Here is an 18822-nt window from a genome sequence, read left to right as displayed (position 1 = left end):
AGGTGTCCTACAACCTACATTTGCAGCTGCCTACGTCCACAGCAGTGCATTGCTTATCTTCTGTTATCCACTCTAAGTCATACACTGACTACAGGTAAGTACCTCATACAGCCCCGCCTTTAAAAAATCTGAACCATTCCTTTAACCTATGACGAGGGCTTTGCAAATAAAGAATGAAAAAGCACAACAATAAAATATACGACTGAATATAATCTGTACAGATCAATAAACTGAAGACAGTGACACTGAATAACATGATTGTGATGTTGCCGTCTTCTCAAGAGTTCATATGAAAAACATTCTCAGTGGTCAGACAATGGACACGACGACGACGTGTGCAGGAGGACAAAGCATCCCTCCTCCTTCACTCTCCAACAACAGAGTTTCATTTGTTTTTTCTTAATAAAAAAAAAAAAAAAAAAAAGTTCTTCATGTGGATTAAAAAATAAGTGGGGGTCCTCTGGAGGCTTCTGGACTTTCTCCTCAATGGCACAGAGTTTTTGCCCGAAGGCTCGGGGAGCCGCGTTCATTGCTCCTCCTCAACATTTTGGGCAAGGAAGAGTTTTAAAAATGATGTGAGCTACAGTCTTTGCTGTGTTGGTTCACAGTGTGTGTGTATGTGTGTGTGCATGTGTGTGTGTGTGTGTGTGTGTGTGTGTAGACGGGGGTCAGGGGAAGCTAACACCAGTCGGCGATGTAATCAAAGTCAGAGAACATGTTCTGCTCGTCGGAGTTCAGCGGTCGGGGTTCCCTGGGCGGGGTTAAGATCGGAGCCTCTGAGGTAAATTCATCGTCGAAGTTGCTGACATCGTTGGCGCCCTGAATAGTTGGCACGAACGGCGGCTTCACCTTCTTAGCCAACAGTCCGTTCCAATCCATGTTCTGCCAACAAACAGAGACGGTCACATTAGTGTTTTGTTTTGAAATTACAAAGTGATCGTGCAAATTGTGTTTTCATTCCTTACCCTGAAGAATAGATGTTTCTTAACCTCCTCTGCGTCCCTTTCTCCTGCGCCCAGTCGTCGTTCTGGACTCCTCCTCAAGAGCTGAGCACAAGGAGGAGCATAAAACACAGTAAATATTAAAAGTAGTCTCACTCACAGGATGTAGATTGAGCATATGAGCCTGCTGTTGCAGACAGAGGTTTCCTCCACTTCTGCCATGTTACAGTTTTCAAACCCCCGTCACTACACGACACTGGTCTCACACAGCCAGACCTATCTCCACACTTTGTTTTAGCCATAGATACAGAATGAATAGAGAGGACACTGACCTGTTTGCCATGGACATTTGATTATCATAGCTATATCTTTGGCAACTAGTTTCCCCTTTCATCCAAGAAGCTCCTTCAATTCTAAATGACTAGTGCGGAGTTGCAGGTTTTAAACTCTGTGTAGGTGCTAGAAGCTTCTTGAGATGAGAGCCAAAAAGTCTTCAAGAACACAAGCAAGTCCAGTTGCCTACGATATAGCACCTATGATTACCATGACCTGGAGGACTGACAATCTTCACTGACAAGACATTTGAACAGATACTGCTGATCGTTGGTGGCAGACACCAAGCATTAGTGGGGCTGTAAAGAGTGTCATACTAGTTTGAGAACTCTGTTTTAGCCTACTGCCCACACTAAAGGCCTGTGTCCATGTAGCCTTCTTCTTCAGCAGATAAGTAGTGGCAGAGCACCAATACTCAGCGGCAACACTCTGGTCCCATGCTTTTCTGTCTTTGTTGTGATCATTTCATACAGCTCTGGATAGACAGTAGCTAAAGGAGCACCAGTGCCTTTCTGAAAAGTGGAGAGATTTTCAACTACAAGCGCTGGGAGCAGCCTCACAAAACAGCTAGAGCACTCTGAAAAAAAGATGCTGGGCGCTGCTCTATTTCTCTAGGCTGCTGCATGCTGCTGCATACGCTCTCTTCTCATTGGGAACAACTGACAAAAAAAGAAAAGAAAAGACACCACGTGGTGACAGGCCCTTAGCAAGCGTTTTCATTTACTGAATAAAATTTGATGACTTAGAAATAGAAATCTGGAGGCAATTGGGGTGCCGAGTAGCTCACCTAGTAGAGCAGGTGCCCCAGAAATAATCTTAATATACAATGGCCACATCATTGCTGCAAGATTTGCCTGTATCCTTTGCTGCAAGTCATCCCCTCTCTCTTCCCCCTTCATGCTACTACTGTCCCATCAAATAAAGACCAAAAAGCCCCAGAAATAATCTTAATAATAAAAAAGAGATATGAGGCAATTAAATCCAGAAATCCTCAGTTCCTCTCTACCAGCAAGGCAACAGAGTTAGTGCACAAAAGACGTCTCTCCGTGCATCCAACTACGACTCTACAGCTCGTTTGGTATTGAAAACCTTACCCTGGTGAGTTCACGAGTTTGCTGCAGGTTGGTTTGTTCTATGAAAAGTTAGCCTGCTACAATAATTTCAGTGAAAAGGGCTGCCACTCTTCTCTGGCCATTGTCTTTTGCAGGTTTCAGTTGTTTAGAATTTCTTCTATCTCTACACACCCTTCTCATGATGGAGATGGCCTCTGTTGAGAGGAACCGTGGGTAGCGGACTTCATCGTTGACAATGCTGTCAAACACCTCCTCCTCATCATCTCCGGGGAAGGGCGACTGAAAAGAGACGTGCCAAGATGAAAAAGTTGGAGACGTGACAAGTGCAGCTGAATGTGAATCACTGATATTCAGCATGAATTAAAGGCATGATAATGTGCAGCTATGTAACATTACTGGATGTTTTGTAAAATCGTCTATGAATCACTGATCATATTGAAAACCTGCACTCACCTCCCCAACCAGCATCTCAAAGATGAGGACACCCAGCCCCCACCAGTCCACAGCGCGAGTATATGACGTCTCAGTCAAAACCTCAGGCGCTAGAAACTCTGGCGTGCCACAGAACGTGCTGGTGCGGTCCCTGAAACCCATTCCTGAAAGCAACACACATGCAGTTTAATAAAGGACCAGACCTCCTAAAACTATCAACACCTTCCTATTAGGGCTGGGCCATATTGACAAAAATTCATATCTATGTATTTACAGGCTGAACGGCAATACACGATATATATCTCTGTATTTTCTACGAAATATGCTACATGTTCAGCTGCAGGTCAAAGCCACATTTGAGATGTCACAAGTGCTTTTATAAAAACAGACTGATCAAAATAAAATGCAAAGACAGGGATTTTATTCCTGTTTGAAAATATGCAGCTGCAAAACAGCAGGGCTGTACGTTAACGTTTTTGCACACAGCACTGGAGCTACAGAGGTTCAAAGATTTGCAGCACAGGACACAAAACTATGTCTAGAACTAAATCCATTGTAGTTTGAAACAATTAATCTTTGCGGGGGTAGTTAAGTTTTTCATGGCCTTTCAAATGAATCGAGTGCTGGAAAATGATTTTAATCTTTCCATTTATTTAGGCTATTAATCTTATTTATGCACAGAGCATCACCAGTGAGGCTGAGGGAGAAAAGGAGCCAGAGACACTTTGTCCACGTTATATACGCCTTGTATATGAAAACTCCGTGTTTTTTAAGCACATCTGTTGCCTTCATCCAGGCGCTGTCTCACTGTCACACATTAGACTACAACTACCATTAGGAACAGCAATGTGCCATGATCCACTTCGCACACAAACTAGCAGCGCAGCACTGGATTGCACATGTGCTGCGGTAATTTCATTCATCTGACAGACTGATTTAGCGTAGCACGTGCAACATATAGACCAATGTCGCACTGTAGACTAATTAACAGACAAACAGAGGACCGAATATTCGGCCGAATATTGCAAAAAAACACACATTCGGTATTCGGTGGAATAAGTTAAAAGCAAGGTCGAATAATAGTGGCGTGTTTTGATAATGCAATCAAACAGTGTGCCGTGACGGGTGGAGTAAGATGTCAGCAGTGTGGTGATCTGTCCGTCACCGCACTCGCACTTGCGACTAAAAATAGTTTTGAGCGAGCAAAATAGGCTTAAATCATTCAGCACGTTGTGCGAGCAGCCTACAGATTTCAACCAGCAGCAGAAACGAAAGGCGAATCCCATCGGTTGTGGGTTGAACAGGGGTCACAGACACAGACAGTAATGTATTCCTGTCAATTACAGCGGCCATCGGCTTACTGGTGATGGAGAAGTCGGCTCCAACAATATCCTCTTCTTGGTGTCATGACTGCCCAGAAGTACCTGAACAGCCGAGCCAGCCGCACACAGGTATGTGACGTGTCAGAGGAGAAACGAGCCGTTCACGGCCCACAAACCTCACTGCACTTTAGGGACTGTTCTTTACTTATGAAGGGACTGTCAGGGGAGGAGGGTGGCTGGTTGATTTTTATTTCATTTATTTGTTTTATTTTGATCCCCCCTATGTTAATCACTGATTGATGCCGTTTTTAAAGTATGAATAAGTCAGTAAGTAATTTATTCCATTGAAATATCATTGATGTATTATAGAAAAGTGATTTATCTTTTTATAAATGACAAAAGGCACATCTGCATCATTTTCGCTGTGATATCGTGATTCTACTCAGAACCATGATATTTTCACTGGTATCGTACAGTGGGTCCCAATTTTGGTACCGTGACAACACTAATCTGGAGGGGGTTCATCTGCAAAAACTAATGAACAACTAAACAACGATATTCGGTATTCGGTACTCGGTATTTGGCCAAGCGCTTAATATTATTTGGCTTCGGCCACAAATTTTCATTTCGGTGCATCCCTACTGGTATGTGTTATGTAACGTAACTTGACTCTATATCGATATAAAACTGTTATATATAAATATTCCCAGGGCACCAGTTTTTATCTTGAAGCTACAGGATATTGGTCGATTGCAATATTCTTGTTTAATCTTGAGCTATAAAGCCTTCAGTGTAATTCTTTCCTAATTTACCTTCTTTGCAAAGCCCAAAGTCAGCAATTTTCACATAGCCCTCTGTGTCCAAGAGCAGGTTATCCAGCTTCAAATCTCTGCAAATTAAAAAAAAAAAAAAAAAATTTTTTGCAGATGTCATGCTCTGGACAGATGTGGGACTGAATCAAATGACTTGAAATGAGTACATACCTGTACACAATCTTATGGTCATGTAAGAACTGCAATCCCAATACGACGCAGGCTGCATAAAATCTGCAAGTGAATAAAACACATGGCGTATTAGGTTATATGAGTTTTACTGAAGAACACAGTGAGGGTACAAGAGGAATAAAAGTATCACACACTGAGGAAAAGTCATGTAAAAGCCAGTGACATTTGGACACTCACACGGCCCTGGGCTCGGAGAAAACGTCAGCGTGGATGTGCATCATCAGGTCGCCTCCCGCTGCGTACTCCATGACAAAACAAACATGCTCCTGCGTCTGGAAACACGCAAACAGGTTGACCAGGAACGGGTGGCGGACACTGTTGACCGTTTCAAAAATCCTCTTCTCACACATGAGACTGGAAAAAAAAAGAGACTGAGTCAGTTACAGTGATTTATAGACGCCCACGTCAACTCATGACTACTCCACTAACAAACATAATTTCCTTTCCATTTCCAAAAGCAGCCCTGCAGTGTTTCTGGCAGAGTCTGAAGGAAACTTTAAATGTTTACCTGTCCACCTCATCCCGAGCCACAATGTCTCCTTTCTTCAGCGCTTTGATAGCAAACATCTCTCCTGTGCTTTTATATTCTGCTAACAACACCTGAGGAGGGGAGAAGAGGAGAGACACACTTCAGAGAAATTACCACCATTTAAAAGTTTGGAATCATCTGCTATAGTGATGCTTTTCTTGAATAATGTCTACTTTAACAGGAATAAAAACAGATTAAGTCAGACACCACATGTATTATTTACATTTGAAATAGTTTGGGCCTGCCAAAGTGTCCAATACGGGCCTCTAGATGACTTAGCACACCTATGCACGCATGAAGGCTGAGAAGTTTCAGGACCAATTTAAAAGTGAGCAGATACTTCATGTGAAATACCACCTCAGTGGCTTTTCAACCTGACTAGAATAAAGCTCTCTGAAATATCAATGAATACTTTCTGTGGTCATATTTAAAGACTGGTCCGGCCCACTTGGGATCAAATTGAGCTGTATGTGGCCCCTGAACTAAAATGAGTTTGACACCCCTGCTCTAAATATTGAGTGCCTGTTTTTTCTTTGGCCCTCTGCAGTCTACTCAGGGGTTAGATTGAAGAGGTTTAAGCTGTGATCTGTCAGTCCACAGTACGCTCAGCTGATATTCCAACAGTGCTTACCACAGACTAACTTTCTATTTCTACTGTAAAGTCTGAAGACTAGCTTTGCTAAAGCAACACGTTGCCTGCTAATTCCAGCTTGCTCTTGTTATTATTGTGCTCTTGACACTGACACAGGAACCTGCTTCTATTTAACCTATCTAACTAAGCTTCCAGTTTCTTTAACCAATGACTGCTGATTTCCTCTGTTGTTGTTGAACTGTTGCCCTGAGGTATGTCTGAACGGTATGTAGAGGTAGGTTCGTCTCTTTCTGCTCTTTTATTCTTCAGTCTGGTTGAACCATTACACAGTGTTTTGCTCTCCAAGTACGAAAAAAAACCCCTTTATACAAATTTACATCTATCTGAAGAGAGCACTTTCTGACGGGTAAGTAATATTTCAAGCAAAAAAGCCAAACAGTTCCCAGGTCCAGCTTCTGAAACATGAGGATTTGATACTTATCGTTGTCATATAAGAGAGTATACTTAAAATATTTGGATTTTTGACTGTTTGTCACATAAAATGAGCAATTTTAAGATGTCACCTTCAGCCTTTGGAAATTATGATGAGCCTTTTATACTACTTTCTGGCATTTTTAGACAAAGCAGTTAATAAAGGAAAGTAGCAAACAAATTCCTTGATAATGGAAGTAATCGTATGTTGGATGATCAAGTGAAATGTACCTTTCCGAAGTGACCACGTCCCAGGACCGCCACACATTTGAAGTCCTGGAGACTGAAGTGGAACTGCTCTTCTTCCCTGGAGAACGATGAGTGTTTACATTAGTATCCATTTTAACATAAACAGAGAGAAACCTGCATAAAGCTGATGGTTTGTATACAGAACCAGTGAGCAGCAGACTCCATGTTCATGCTGCACATATAAAGATTCAAAGCCAGGGGGCAGTGTTTACACCTGGTATATTTCAGCTCCACTGAACACTGGGATGTCAGATAAGACTGAGCAGACCTCGAGTCTGTGCTTTTGCTATTGTTGTTGTTGTTGTTGTTGTTGTTGTTGTTGGTCCCTCGTCTTCACAGTTTGGAATTCATTAACATAACAACAGAAAAAACTGTATTTTCCCCTTCTCAAATAAAAGACTCTACTTGGAGCAGCATAACAGCAGCCAGACCCTTCAACTCACAGATTCCTCTCTTTATTTAACCTTTACTTTAAATGTTCCTGAAGCTTTTGAAAGTAACACAGAACAAGCCAAGCACCCGGCCCTCCTACCTTATCTCTGTTTCTTTCTGGATGGAAATGAGCTCCAGGTCTGGATGCTGCATCTCCTGCTCCACCGCTCGGTCCAGGTCTGGCCTCACTGCAATGCTGTTCCTCTTGTTCAAAAAGTCAAATGAGGCAAGAGCGTCCTGCAGAGAGGCGACACAGAGCAGGAGGAAAGACAAAGTGAATAAATGTAAAATGGGGAAATCGTTAGGTTTTGGTCAGCTAGAAATGAGTTATGAGCTTTTAACCATTATTTATTATTGTGAAAATTCTAGTTTCAACCGTTTTGTCTTCATAATATTCACAGATATGCTTTGATAATCACCACATAATAAGATCTGCATGACTATATTCATCTCCAGGGACAGAATTATAATGGAGAGAATATTTTTATTCAAATCAACTGCACCTGTACTTCCTCCTTGTCGGGCATCTTGTCCTGCACCAGGGGCTCTTGGCTGTCATCAGGTGCTGGGTAGTGTTTGGGTCCTGGGGTGGGCTCTTTGTCAAAGTCGAGCTTGGTCACCAGGGGGTCACTGTGCATGGACAGAATCTGTAATTAACACCTTGTCCTCTTCATAGTTGCAGAGTGAGCTGCTGATCATTTGCTTAGTTGTTGTGTGTATGAGTATGTGAGTACCTGCAGGGTGTGGGTGAACCAGGCAGGCTGCTGGGCCCAGTCTCAGCCGCCTGCGGGCTGAAGGAGTTAGTGCTGACAGTTGGTATGGCTCTTCTAACAAGGCGGCCCCAGGTGGCGATGTTGATATTCATCTGAGGGGCTCGCAGGAAGGTTTTACCTGATAAGAAAGAGGCAAATGAGACGAAGAACAAAGAGAAGACATTTTTTAAAGGACAGTGAGGAACATTTAGAGGAGAAAAACAATGAACAATATCATCTACCCCTTTCTTTGGCCACATAGCAAGTGACTTGGTAAATGTCAGGGAAGACGAATAATGCATTTACTGACTCAAGAGCCAGAATATCAACATTATTAGTTACATGTCTGTTTTAACAGATGTACGTTTCTATGATGTCTCTCTGACAATCACAATAGTACACTTTGAATAAGTGTGAGTTGAATGTTGACTCACCTTGCTGCTTTGAGAATATCTTCTTTTGTCTTTGCAGCTTTGGTCGTCTCTCAATGACAGGATTGAAAAATGTTACCTGAACAAGAGAAATTAAAATTTAGACAACTGCAGGTAAATGAACATGCTGAATTAGCATCACAGACAACTGATTGGCAGTTCAGCTCAGCACACAAGAAGAAAATCAGGAGAGGAAAGGGAAAACGACTTCAGTCAAAACAAAACAAACTTGTTATATAAAGTATTTTGCAGAAACAGTTGTTGCTTGCTGGTGCACGGTAAATGTTCTTTTTTTTTTTCTTTCTTTTTTCGTGTTGTTAATGTGCTGACTAACTAGCATCTTCAATCCGTCCTGCTGGCTTTCTGGTATCCCTTTTTTAATGACGAACACAGACTGCCGCTGCCTGCTGGTGGTCTTTGGCTGTAGTCTTTGCGGTGTGTTCAAGTGCAAATTTTTGGCGGCAACACAGCCATGTGAGGCGACAAAACAGTCAGCCTTCATCGCCACTAGTTCTTTGATGTTGATGGGATTTTTTTTAACCTTAATATTTATTAAATTTTTTCAATTATTCAATTAACAAAACATCAGGGGGGAGGACTACTACCTCCAGTTAACAACTTTTTGATGCATGTCTTAAAAACAGCTGACTAAATAACACCTCATTTCTCTTATACTCTGTCCATACTGTCCTTGCTTTAGTCCTTGAGTGAAAGGTCAGTTTTTCAGTAGCACATAGTTCCTTTACAATGGCTGTCAATCCACTGTCTTGGAGTTGGAGGGTCCTGTTTCAGCCAGTTCCTGGTAATGACCTTTTTGCATGCCAGTATAAGGGTTTTGAACAGATAAGTTTCTCTCTTATGAATAATGTCCTTAAGTATTAATCCGAAGTATACAATCCGTAGGTCGCTTGGGATCTTGTAACCTAAAACTCTCTCAAGAATAAGAATAATATTATCCCATAATGTTTGTAGTTTCATATGTGACCAAAATATATGTGAGTGATTGGCGTTTGCCTGCCACCAGTCTCCAGCAGTGCTGTTGCTCGCCTGATTGTTTGTGTTTTGTATATGGTGTAATTAAAAAAAAAAAAAAAAATTATATTCTTCAGCCAAGTCTTTGATGTTGTTTTTTTTGTGTCTGGGCCATAAGATGTATCATGATTCTGTCTTGGAAATTCAAAACCCAATTCTCAACATTATGATCGCCTGTAAAAATAAAAAAAATACAAGGCTGTACGTTTGTTACCACTAAATCAACTGGATGGTGAAACACAATGGAAGTAAACAAGTTGTTTACATGTTTAATTTCTGTCCATTATGGTACCCAGGAGCTTTTCAATGTGACCTGCCAACTGTCACCGATGAAGGTCAAGAACAATAATGTGAGTGTGAGAGTGTGTACCTCGGCAAACAGCATCCCCTGTGGCTCTAGGTACAGACACATCCCATGACGCTGGTTGTCCAGGAAGTCCTCCAGCCGCAGGAACTTGACAGCGCAGAGCGAGCGCCAGTCACGCCAGTACACCGAGATCTCCAGCTCACGAGACTACAGGACAGAGCCCAACACACACACACACACACACACACACACAAACCAAACAGACACGCACATACACAACAAACAGATGTGAAACACACCGACTGTGTTGCCCAAACACAACACTGAGTCAACAGCACAGATGTAGGTCAAGGGCAGAAGTGTGTGTGTGTGTGTGTGTGTGTGTGTTTGTGTGTGTGTTGTTACCCGGTCTAGCTCCAATGTAAACTTCTGGTCCCAGGCCTGGTTGCTGACCGGCTTCCAGCTTGTTTGGCCGACTACTGTGTTGTCCAGCTTCAACACGGCACTGATCTCATCTGAGGAAACGTGCACGTTATTTATTAGGCACTGATGTATTAACAATGCTCTGACTGTGACTGTAATCCAGTCTGTAACAGACAAGGTCTTTTCTCTGGGCAGTCTCATGGGTCAATTATAGTCCAGTTGTGATTTATTCTTTACGAAGTTAACTTCTACAGCACGACTGGTTTTCAGTATTTACTGAATTGCAGACAGTGTATGGGTCAGATCTACTCACTGGAGAGCTCTTCGCTCTTTGTCAGGTTCCTTGAGCTCACACCGCGGTTTCTGTTTGCTCGGCTGATGAAGGACGAGCGTGTCTCGCTGGGGCTCCAGCCGGGCAGCGGGACAGATGCAGCTTTGGAACGACCCGGGACATTTTCCAGAAGGTCCTGACAGCCCATGAGCCTGACGTCTAACGTGCCTGGAAGTGAGGTGGGACGATACACATACACATATCACACAATCTGTCTTGATATCCAAGTCTTTTGTAATGTTTAAAAGCAGGTGGGGTTTTCTACCTCAGCATTGCAAAGTGTTGGCTGTGAACGCATATTGTGAATGTACTGTTTACATGTCCAAAGAATGCTCCAAAAAATGGCAGCATGTCCCACGTTTTAACCAGAAAATGCTACACTCTAAGTAAGGCATAATCCAGAATATCCAAACAGAGTATGCTGTTCACACGACCACTATCAAATTCAGAATACTGCCATATTTGGAATATTAGTGTGCATGTCAACATAGTCGCTATGTCTTTACCTGTAAGTGCAGCGGGCTTAGTCACGGTGCTATACTGGTTCTGTGTGGAGATGATGCTGGATCGGGGACTGAGGACCGGTGAGGACAGCAGAGACAGCTCTTCCACGATGCTGCTGCTGCGAGGGTGGTTTTTAGGCAACTCGCTGAGGCGTTGTTCCAAGGAATATCGCAGGAGGTCGAGCTTTTGACTGGATTCATTAAAACGAGCCTGAGCCTGGAGAGAGAAGGATGGAAGGAAGTACACATGAGGCAAAGGAGGGTGGGAGGGAAGGAAATAGTAGAGGTGGAAATGAGTTAGAGAGGGATGGAAAGAGACAGACACATTGATTACACGGTCCATTTTGCTTTAAAGCTCACAAAACTGCATCATGTGTAAGATGGTGAGTATCTTGTTCCTGCTTGTTTTAAATCTGGGCACGGGGGTAGAGGATGTGAATTTAATACGGATATAAACTCACAACTATGCATCACAAACATCCTCAACACACCTCTGAATGTGCTCTCTTTTCTGTGACTTTTCCCGAGCCCAGCAGCTTCATGACATTCTTGGCTCCCTCTGCCACAGCAGACTCAATCTTGGCGTGGTGACACAGCTCCTCCACCCGAAGGTCCAACGGGCTAATGATGGGCTTGTCTGGAGGACGGGGAAGGACACGATACTTTAATTTAGACATAATTGTTCATAAGACCTTGTGTGCACCCGCAGAGGCATTATCTCTTTAGGAGTCACGCTGGCTAATTCTAAATCGATCACTGAGTTCAAGTGAAGGCTCACCCATCACGTCATTACTCTCGAAGCTCAGTTCGCTGGCCTGGCTGGCCTTGAGGATCTGCATCCTGATGAACTCGATCTTCGTCTTGCTGTCCTGAAGCATCTGCTGGGCAGTCGCTAGTAACTTACGATCCTGTGGGAAAAAATTAGAAACAATACGATCACTGTCTGTTGGTGGGGAAATATCGGCATACATCAACACACTTTAATAAACATTAATGTTTGAATCAAAATATTTTAATAATGTTTTGTCTTTCAAGTAAAGTAACTGGACTTCACAGATGACCCTAATTGCGCACCGTCCCCCGTCACTTATTGTGTTTGGTTGTTGTGAGCATGAAACACAAACACTTCAGTTCATGCCCTTAATTGGAGCCAAAGACCGAGTGACCACATGGAAAATCTTATTCATCAAAAAAGAAAGTTAGCGGAATCTCATTGTGTGTTGTAATTGCTGACCTTCTCATACTTGCCAACACACACACGCACACAGAGTGAAGTAAGCAAACTCCACCCAGAATTCCTCTGAAGTTTAAATCCTGGTTGTTGATGGCGCCGCGCGCAGGAAAGACCTCTGTCCAGCAGGCATTTCCTCTCTGACATCAGGACAGGACTATTTCCAGCTGGAAGGTGCCTCCGTCTGTCTGTCTGTCTGACTGACCGGGGAGGTCACAGTGTTTTGTAAGCGACCTCCCCTGGACACACAGAGGAACCTTCCAGTCAGTGGGGAACATGAGGCCGTTTTCATTCAGGTTTACTGTACTACAGCTACACACTGAAGCTCTGCAGGTACCTCTCGTTTCTAAACCAAACACGAGATTCAAAGACCTTTTATATTATAAAGTTAAATTGATTTCCTTGAAAATGAAGGCTCGATTTACGGCACAGAGGAAGTGAGTCAACCATAGTGTAACTAAAACAGGAGGAGGATAGCGCTTTGTTTTCCCCGCAGCTATCAGTAGCTATTAGAGGTCCACTGACTCATCGGTTGCGGCGATTAATCAGCGCAGATAGGACTTTATATAACTATCGTTAATGGCGGAACAGGGCTCCGATAGTGGCCAATGGCTGTACCCTCCACGGGTCACATAGGCACAACCATAAGGCTTTTGCACAGAGCACCCCACATCCAAAGTGAAGGTTATGTGTGCTTTAGATAATTTGTATGATTGAAATGACAGTTAACCAATGTAAGACAACTTTACTTCTTTATTAGGGACGTAACAAGTTTGCTTGTTATAGAACAGCATTACGTGCTTTCTCTGTTTTGCTAACCAGCATGGTCGGTATAATTTCGCTAGAATTAAGTAACAAGCCTCCCACTAGCAATATGTGTGAAATTAATTTCTGATAATCTGAACGACTATTAACTCATTATTTGCTTAAAGACCGGGAGGGGCCAGCACTCAGTACGCTCCAGCCACAAATGCAAAAAAAGCATAAGAAGTTGTCTATTTCCACTTTCAGAAAAAGTAATGCCTACACACTTACTCCACACCACAAAAATGTAACAAAGATGTTTTGAATTTGATTTTTTTTAAAGGGTGTTTAGACCCAATTTCTGTACTTGTTGACTGATAAACGGAATGATGAATTTGATGTAATGTTTTATAATTTCATATAACTAATTTTTGAAGTATGGCTTTTGTACTACTATTTCTCTTTTTGTATTTTTTATGTACTTGTACTGAATTGTTTTATTTTTTTTGGTTACTAGTTTTATCACCCCAGGGTGTTTCAGCACACCTGCCATTATAGATCTCGTCAGCCTATTGGAGTGCATTATGTATAAATGCAGGTGTGGTTTCCACTTCTCAAACATTTTGACCTGACAAACATCCAAGTACGTTCGAAATGTTGAGTGTTTTTTATAGACTCTCTTCTAAGTGTAAAATATTAACTGATGACATGTGTATATACATAATACTTTAGGAACCTTTGTAAGTCCTATGAAAGTTTTTCCTGTCTTTTATACATTTTATAAATATTTCAACTTTATATATACACGTTATGACTTTGTTGTCCGCTCACACATATTGTTTTTGTCCTTTTGTCCATACATATCTTAATTCTGTCATTTTCTGCCACTTTATGTGCAGATTTGTCACAATATATAACAATTCTTATTTCATTTCACTGTTGTTTCCTTTCTTGGCATTGAACTTTTTTTCTTGTTGCTAAATATTTTCATTATTTACAGCATACATTTATGTCATTTTCTTTTGCAGTTTCTGTCGATGTGGTTTTTTGTCCAGTAGGGCTACACCAATATATCACGTGACTGTGTCACATGACCGTCACATGAGCTCATAAATTGCACACCTGTTTCCAATGCATTTTTCACTGTGATGAAGACACTCTAGTTGAAACGCGTTGGTTTATCCATGAATCAATAAAAAGATTTCTTAACTACAGTCAGAGTGCCTCGGATGCATTTTTGGACAGCCTGCCTGTACTATGGACTTTTACACTGAGTGAGCTGGCCAGTCGTTTTTTATCTTTAGGATCGAGATGTTGTCTTTATCAAACATTTGTGGCATGGAGGAAGTGTGCAGGCTAGACTTAATCAAGATTCAAGACTTAAGAACTTTATTATCATTACACAAACATAACAAAATTGCTGTATGTGTACTGTTTACTGATAGCCTAAAACCTACATGATGTGCTTATAATTATTCTCCTTCGACCTGTTTCCACATTAATCCAAGTTAAGACATATCAAATTGTCAATCTAAAATTGACCTTGCCGGGATTTACAGCTACGTCATGGCCAAGACAGACGTTTAAATATCCTGCTCCACCAGATGAATTCTAGATTGCATGACAAACTCTCGAATACAATAAGCTTGAGTCAGAAAATAAACAAGAAGGACGTCAAATCAGGAGAACACAATGAAATAAAGGCCAGGACAAAGCAGCTAACACTAGCAGCAATGACGTGAAACAATTGGGGAGTCAGAGATGCTGGGGAGTTGAGGAAACTCCAACAGAAAAAATAGCGACTCTTTCCAGGACACCAAAGTGTCACTTAAAACTGACCTCACCCAGACTTCTTTGTAAAATCGTTCTTGTTAAGATTCAAAACTGGTCACACAAACACAAATTTTCATGACACATTTTTTAGAGCATGTTGCAGATTTTGTTTTTGCATTTGCACAGAGCAAGACTGGCTGTTTCCCTCTGTTTCCACACAGACATAAGAGTGGTATCAATCCTCTCATCTCTCACTGAGAAATCCAACAAGCATTATCTCCCCAAATGTCAAACTAATTCTTTAAAAGGATTCTCAGGCATGAGAAATTTGATCAATCCATGCTATATCAAAAAACACCTGACATATCTGCACACACATCCTGTGAAGAGCAGAAATAGAACACTGGCAAAGCAGAGACTCACAGCTGAAACCCTACACTACACTAAACCGTCTACTACAAAGTGGCTTCAATTACTAGTGAGGGACGCGAGAGCCGAGATGAGCACGAGCGGCTCTCAGTGCTCCAGCTGTTATCAGTTCTACCTCCCAACTAAATTATAGTTTGTCTCACTCTGAGCATTAGAGGAGCCACAAAGAGCTTTGTGAACAAACAGCAGTGCATATGACACACAGTATGTGTCAGCGCCTTCTCATGTTTCCTCCTCCCCTACAGTGAGGCCGTAAAAGCAGACCCAACATGTATCATTCTACCACCCGCAGACTGGTTCTCAAACTGGGAATGAGCCTGTTCCCTCCAGTTTTCATGAGATTGTGACTACGGTGCCTTTCTATAAAAGCTATCATGTTACCTTAAGTACAAAATAAATAAGCAAACACTTTACAACCTGATGATGGCGACTAAAATCAATCAGTGTAATGGTCGCTTCTGTTACTCCTTACTGCCAAAAGATCATTTAAAATGTCATTAAGGTATCAGGCTGGGTGATTTAACAATCTCAATAGAGGACTGCCAGAAAATTTATGTTGATAATGATGATAAACTTTGGACATTTTTACTCAATATGGATAGATCTAACATCCTATATCACCCAGCAGAAACACAACAACAGCCATTCAGTCTGCTGCCTTTCTTCTCTAACTTGCTGCCTGTTTGCAGGAGGGTGGGGCTATACTACACACACACAGACAGCAGAGCGTAACATCAGAGCAGAGCCCACAGTGAAGGGACTTTAGGATATATTTTACTGGAATCAATGGCAACAATGCTCATTAGCCCTAAGTGCAACAAAAGGGAGACAGTTTGATGAGTTTATCAAACAACTGTTGAACAAGCAGAACACAAACTTGCAGAAATATGACATCTTCAGTCATTCTGCCTGCAGTAACTGTCTACCTCCTCTTAATCCACACCTGGTTGGTTTCAAACAGCCAACGAGCTCGTTATGATAAAGTACTGAAACTTGATCTATCCTCCAAAGCTAAAAAAAATCGTGGAAGTGGTTGGATATCTCAAAAACAACAAAGTGCAGATTAAGATGGTCTGCTAAATATGCTGCCAGACAAGATGGGAAACAAAAAATCCACAACTCCACTTTTGCTAGGTTAATGGTGCAAAGTCTGAGGGCAAAATAATTTCAAGTTTAAAATACCAACTTCTAGGTTAAACCCCATCCACTTCAATCCCAAGTCCCGCCCCCTTAGCACACATAAATTAGTTGGTTGCGTAGCTACAGATACAGATAATGGGGTACTGGCTCATCCCTAATAATGAATATTTTTCTCACTGATGATGTATTATTTACCCCACCTGCAACAAATCTGCTTGTCCCTGTGTGTATAACAATCAGAGCGTACTCATGTTGCGAACCCGCCTGTGTAGGCATATCTGACCATCTGAATACACACTTTAATACATACTTTCAACATATTGTACCGCAGTAGCCAGAACTATAACTATAATATTATTACTTTCAATAATGTTGTTGTAAGCTACTGTCATTACCTGCATCTCTCTCTCTCTCTCTCTCTCTCTCTCTCTCTCTGTCTCATTGTGTCATGTGGATTACTGTTAATTTGTTATGCTGATCTGTTCTGTACGACATCTATTGCACGTCTGTCCGTCCTGGAAGAGGGATCCCTCCTCAGTTGCTCTTCCTGAGGTTTCTACCGTTTTTTTTTTTCCCCGTTAAAGGGTTTTTTTTGGGGGAGTTTTTCCTTATCCGCTGCGAGGGTCATAAGGACAGAGGGATGTCGTATGCTGTAAAGCCCTGTGAGGCAAATTGTGATTTGTGATATTGGGCTGTATAAATAAAATTGATTGATTGATTGATTGATTGATTGATTGAATAATGTGCCCTTCAAATAACAGGAAAATACTGCACCACTCTGAGTTGAGACCAGGTTTTTGTTTGTCAATGGCGCACTTTCTGCTGCCTCAAAATAGCAATACACCAACAATGCACCTGACCACACCTCATTTTAAGACCTACATGTACATTTGCATCTTACACAACATGAGTGCTGGCGGTAAAAATGACAACTGTATGGAGTGAAACTAGCAAAGACAGTTGTACTGGGCACTGCTTTGCACTGGGTGTAAGACTGGTCCCTGTGTGCACACTATGGCAAGTATAATAATTTAAGTCAAACCAGAAAGTTGAAAAGTTAAGTTTACCGTTCACCCTCATTTTCTCCCCCCAAAAAGTTTGACTAACGAAAGACTTTGTTTAAAACCTTAATGACTGTCTAAGTGCTCATGTTTGGGTTTTTTTTGGTGAGGTCACAATGTCGCCAGATGTCACTCGATGAGTATAATGTTATATCATTGCCAAAATGAATGATGCCCAAACCTAAAGAAGTAAGACCCAGCTCATATGAAACTGAAATTTTACACTTTTACACACGTGGCAGCGTGACAGGAACCAGCTCCAACCTGAATGTCAGGTGCACCCTCCCCTTCTCCTGCTGAATCTTACCTTGGAGGGCCCGTTGGAGTACATCAGAATCATGTTCTCGGCGCCCTGTTTGACCTTGAGCTCGATGTCATTCTGTCTTTTAAGGGCGGCCAGGCGGCTGCTGCTGGTGCACGTTCTCGCCTCACTGTTGGGAGTATCTGGGGTCAAAGGGTATTCTGGGGAGAGACAAAAAAAAGAGCACAAGTTACCACCTTATAGCCATTTGGATACAACCACAGATATGTGACTCTGCATGTGCAACTGGAGTTGGTCACAAATATACACTGACTGTAAATAGTAACTCAGCATGCATGTGCTATTTTTGGCTGCCAGCCATTTTGAAGTTAGCTAAACAGTGCTGCAGCACAGTAAAATGACCTATAACTTTGCTCACAATGACACAGCCGGTGGCAACTACAGTAGTCACTGAGTGTTTCCAGAAAGGTCCGCTCTTTATAATCTGATGAGGTTTTAGAGTCAAGTTGACTCAAAAAAACTGCACAAGACAACAACATTAAGATTAGGGATGCACATTTTAATTTAGAAAGTAAGGAGAGCAGTGTTTAAGTGCGGCCTGATGTGACCTTACACATTATCCAAGTCATTTCCGCACATTGAGGTATAAAGCGTATTAAATAAACACTGGTATGGGATCTGTACTCAGTATTGGGTGATACCCAAAGCTTAGGTATCTGTACTGGGACTGAAAATGTGAATTCACCTCAGGAGTCTGACATTAAGAAGAATTTCAGATTAATAAATGGTGTCAGAGTGAGACTTTCAATTGGATGTGTTTTGCAAAACTTTTTTTGCTCCATTATGTAGAAAAAAACAATAGAAACATGATTACAGCACATCAAAGGTGAATCCAAAGCACACTAATTTTCAGCATGATTTGTAATGATGTAGGGCCCTCAATGGATTTTCTAAATATAATATAATAATAGAGTGCTGCAGGGATAATGTTCTTCTGTAGGCCGACGCAGATGTTAGCGTCATCC

The 18822-nt window shown here is 41.9% G+C and overlaps 1 protein-coding gene across 1 annotated transcript in view; it reads right to left on the bottom strand.

The window, feature by feature from the left end:
• Positions 1–401: 401 nt before the first annotated feature.
• Positions 402–18822, bottom strand: part of pkn2a (protein kinase N2a) — a 36687-nt gene continuing 18266 nt past the window's right edge. Inside the window, exons 4-23 of the mRNA XM_049599027.1 lie at positions 17843–17997; positions 11936–12065; positions 11649–11794; positions 11161–11374; positions 10637–10822; positions 10306–10415; positions 9964–10107; positions 8565–8640; positions 8113–8269; positions 7882–8008; positions 7479–7615; positions 6929–7004; positions 5614–5705; positions 5283–5459; positions 5085–5147; positions 4914–4990; positions 2801–2943; positions 2519–2626; positions 966–1046; positions 402–882 (exon numbers count right to left, since the gene is read on the bottom strand). Coding sequence (XP_049454984.1) covers positions 679–882; positions 966–1046; positions 2519–2626; positions 2801–2943; positions 4914–4990; positions 5085–5147; positions 5283–5459; positions 5614–5705; positions 6929–7004; positions 7479–7615; positions 7882–8008; positions 8113–8269; positions 8565–8640; positions 9964–10107; positions 10306–10415; positions 10637–10822; positions 11161–11374; positions 11649–11794; positions 11936–12065; positions 17843–17997 — 2603 coding nt within the window. The 3' untranslated portion in view covers positions 402–678. The remainder of the gene's footprint in view (positions 883–965; positions 1047–2518; positions 2627–2800; positions 2944–4913; positions 4991–5084; positions 5148–5282; positions 5460–5613; positions 5706–6928; positions 7005–7478; positions 7616–7881; positions 8009–8112; positions 8270–8564; positions 8641–9963; positions 10108–10305; positions 10416–10636; positions 10823–11160; positions 11375–11648; positions 11795–11935; positions 12066–17842; positions 17998–18822) is intronic.

This window comes from Epinephelus fuscoguttatus, linkage group LG15 (genome assembly GCF_011397635.1).
Source record: "Epinephelus fuscoguttatus linkage group LG15, E.fuscoguttatus.final_Chr_v1".
NCBI classification, from domain to species: Eukaryota; Metazoa; Chordata; class Actinopteri; order Perciformes; family Serranidae; genus Epinephelus; species Epinephelus fuscoguttatus.
This window is presented reverse-complemented; position numbering and strand designations above follow the sequence as displayed.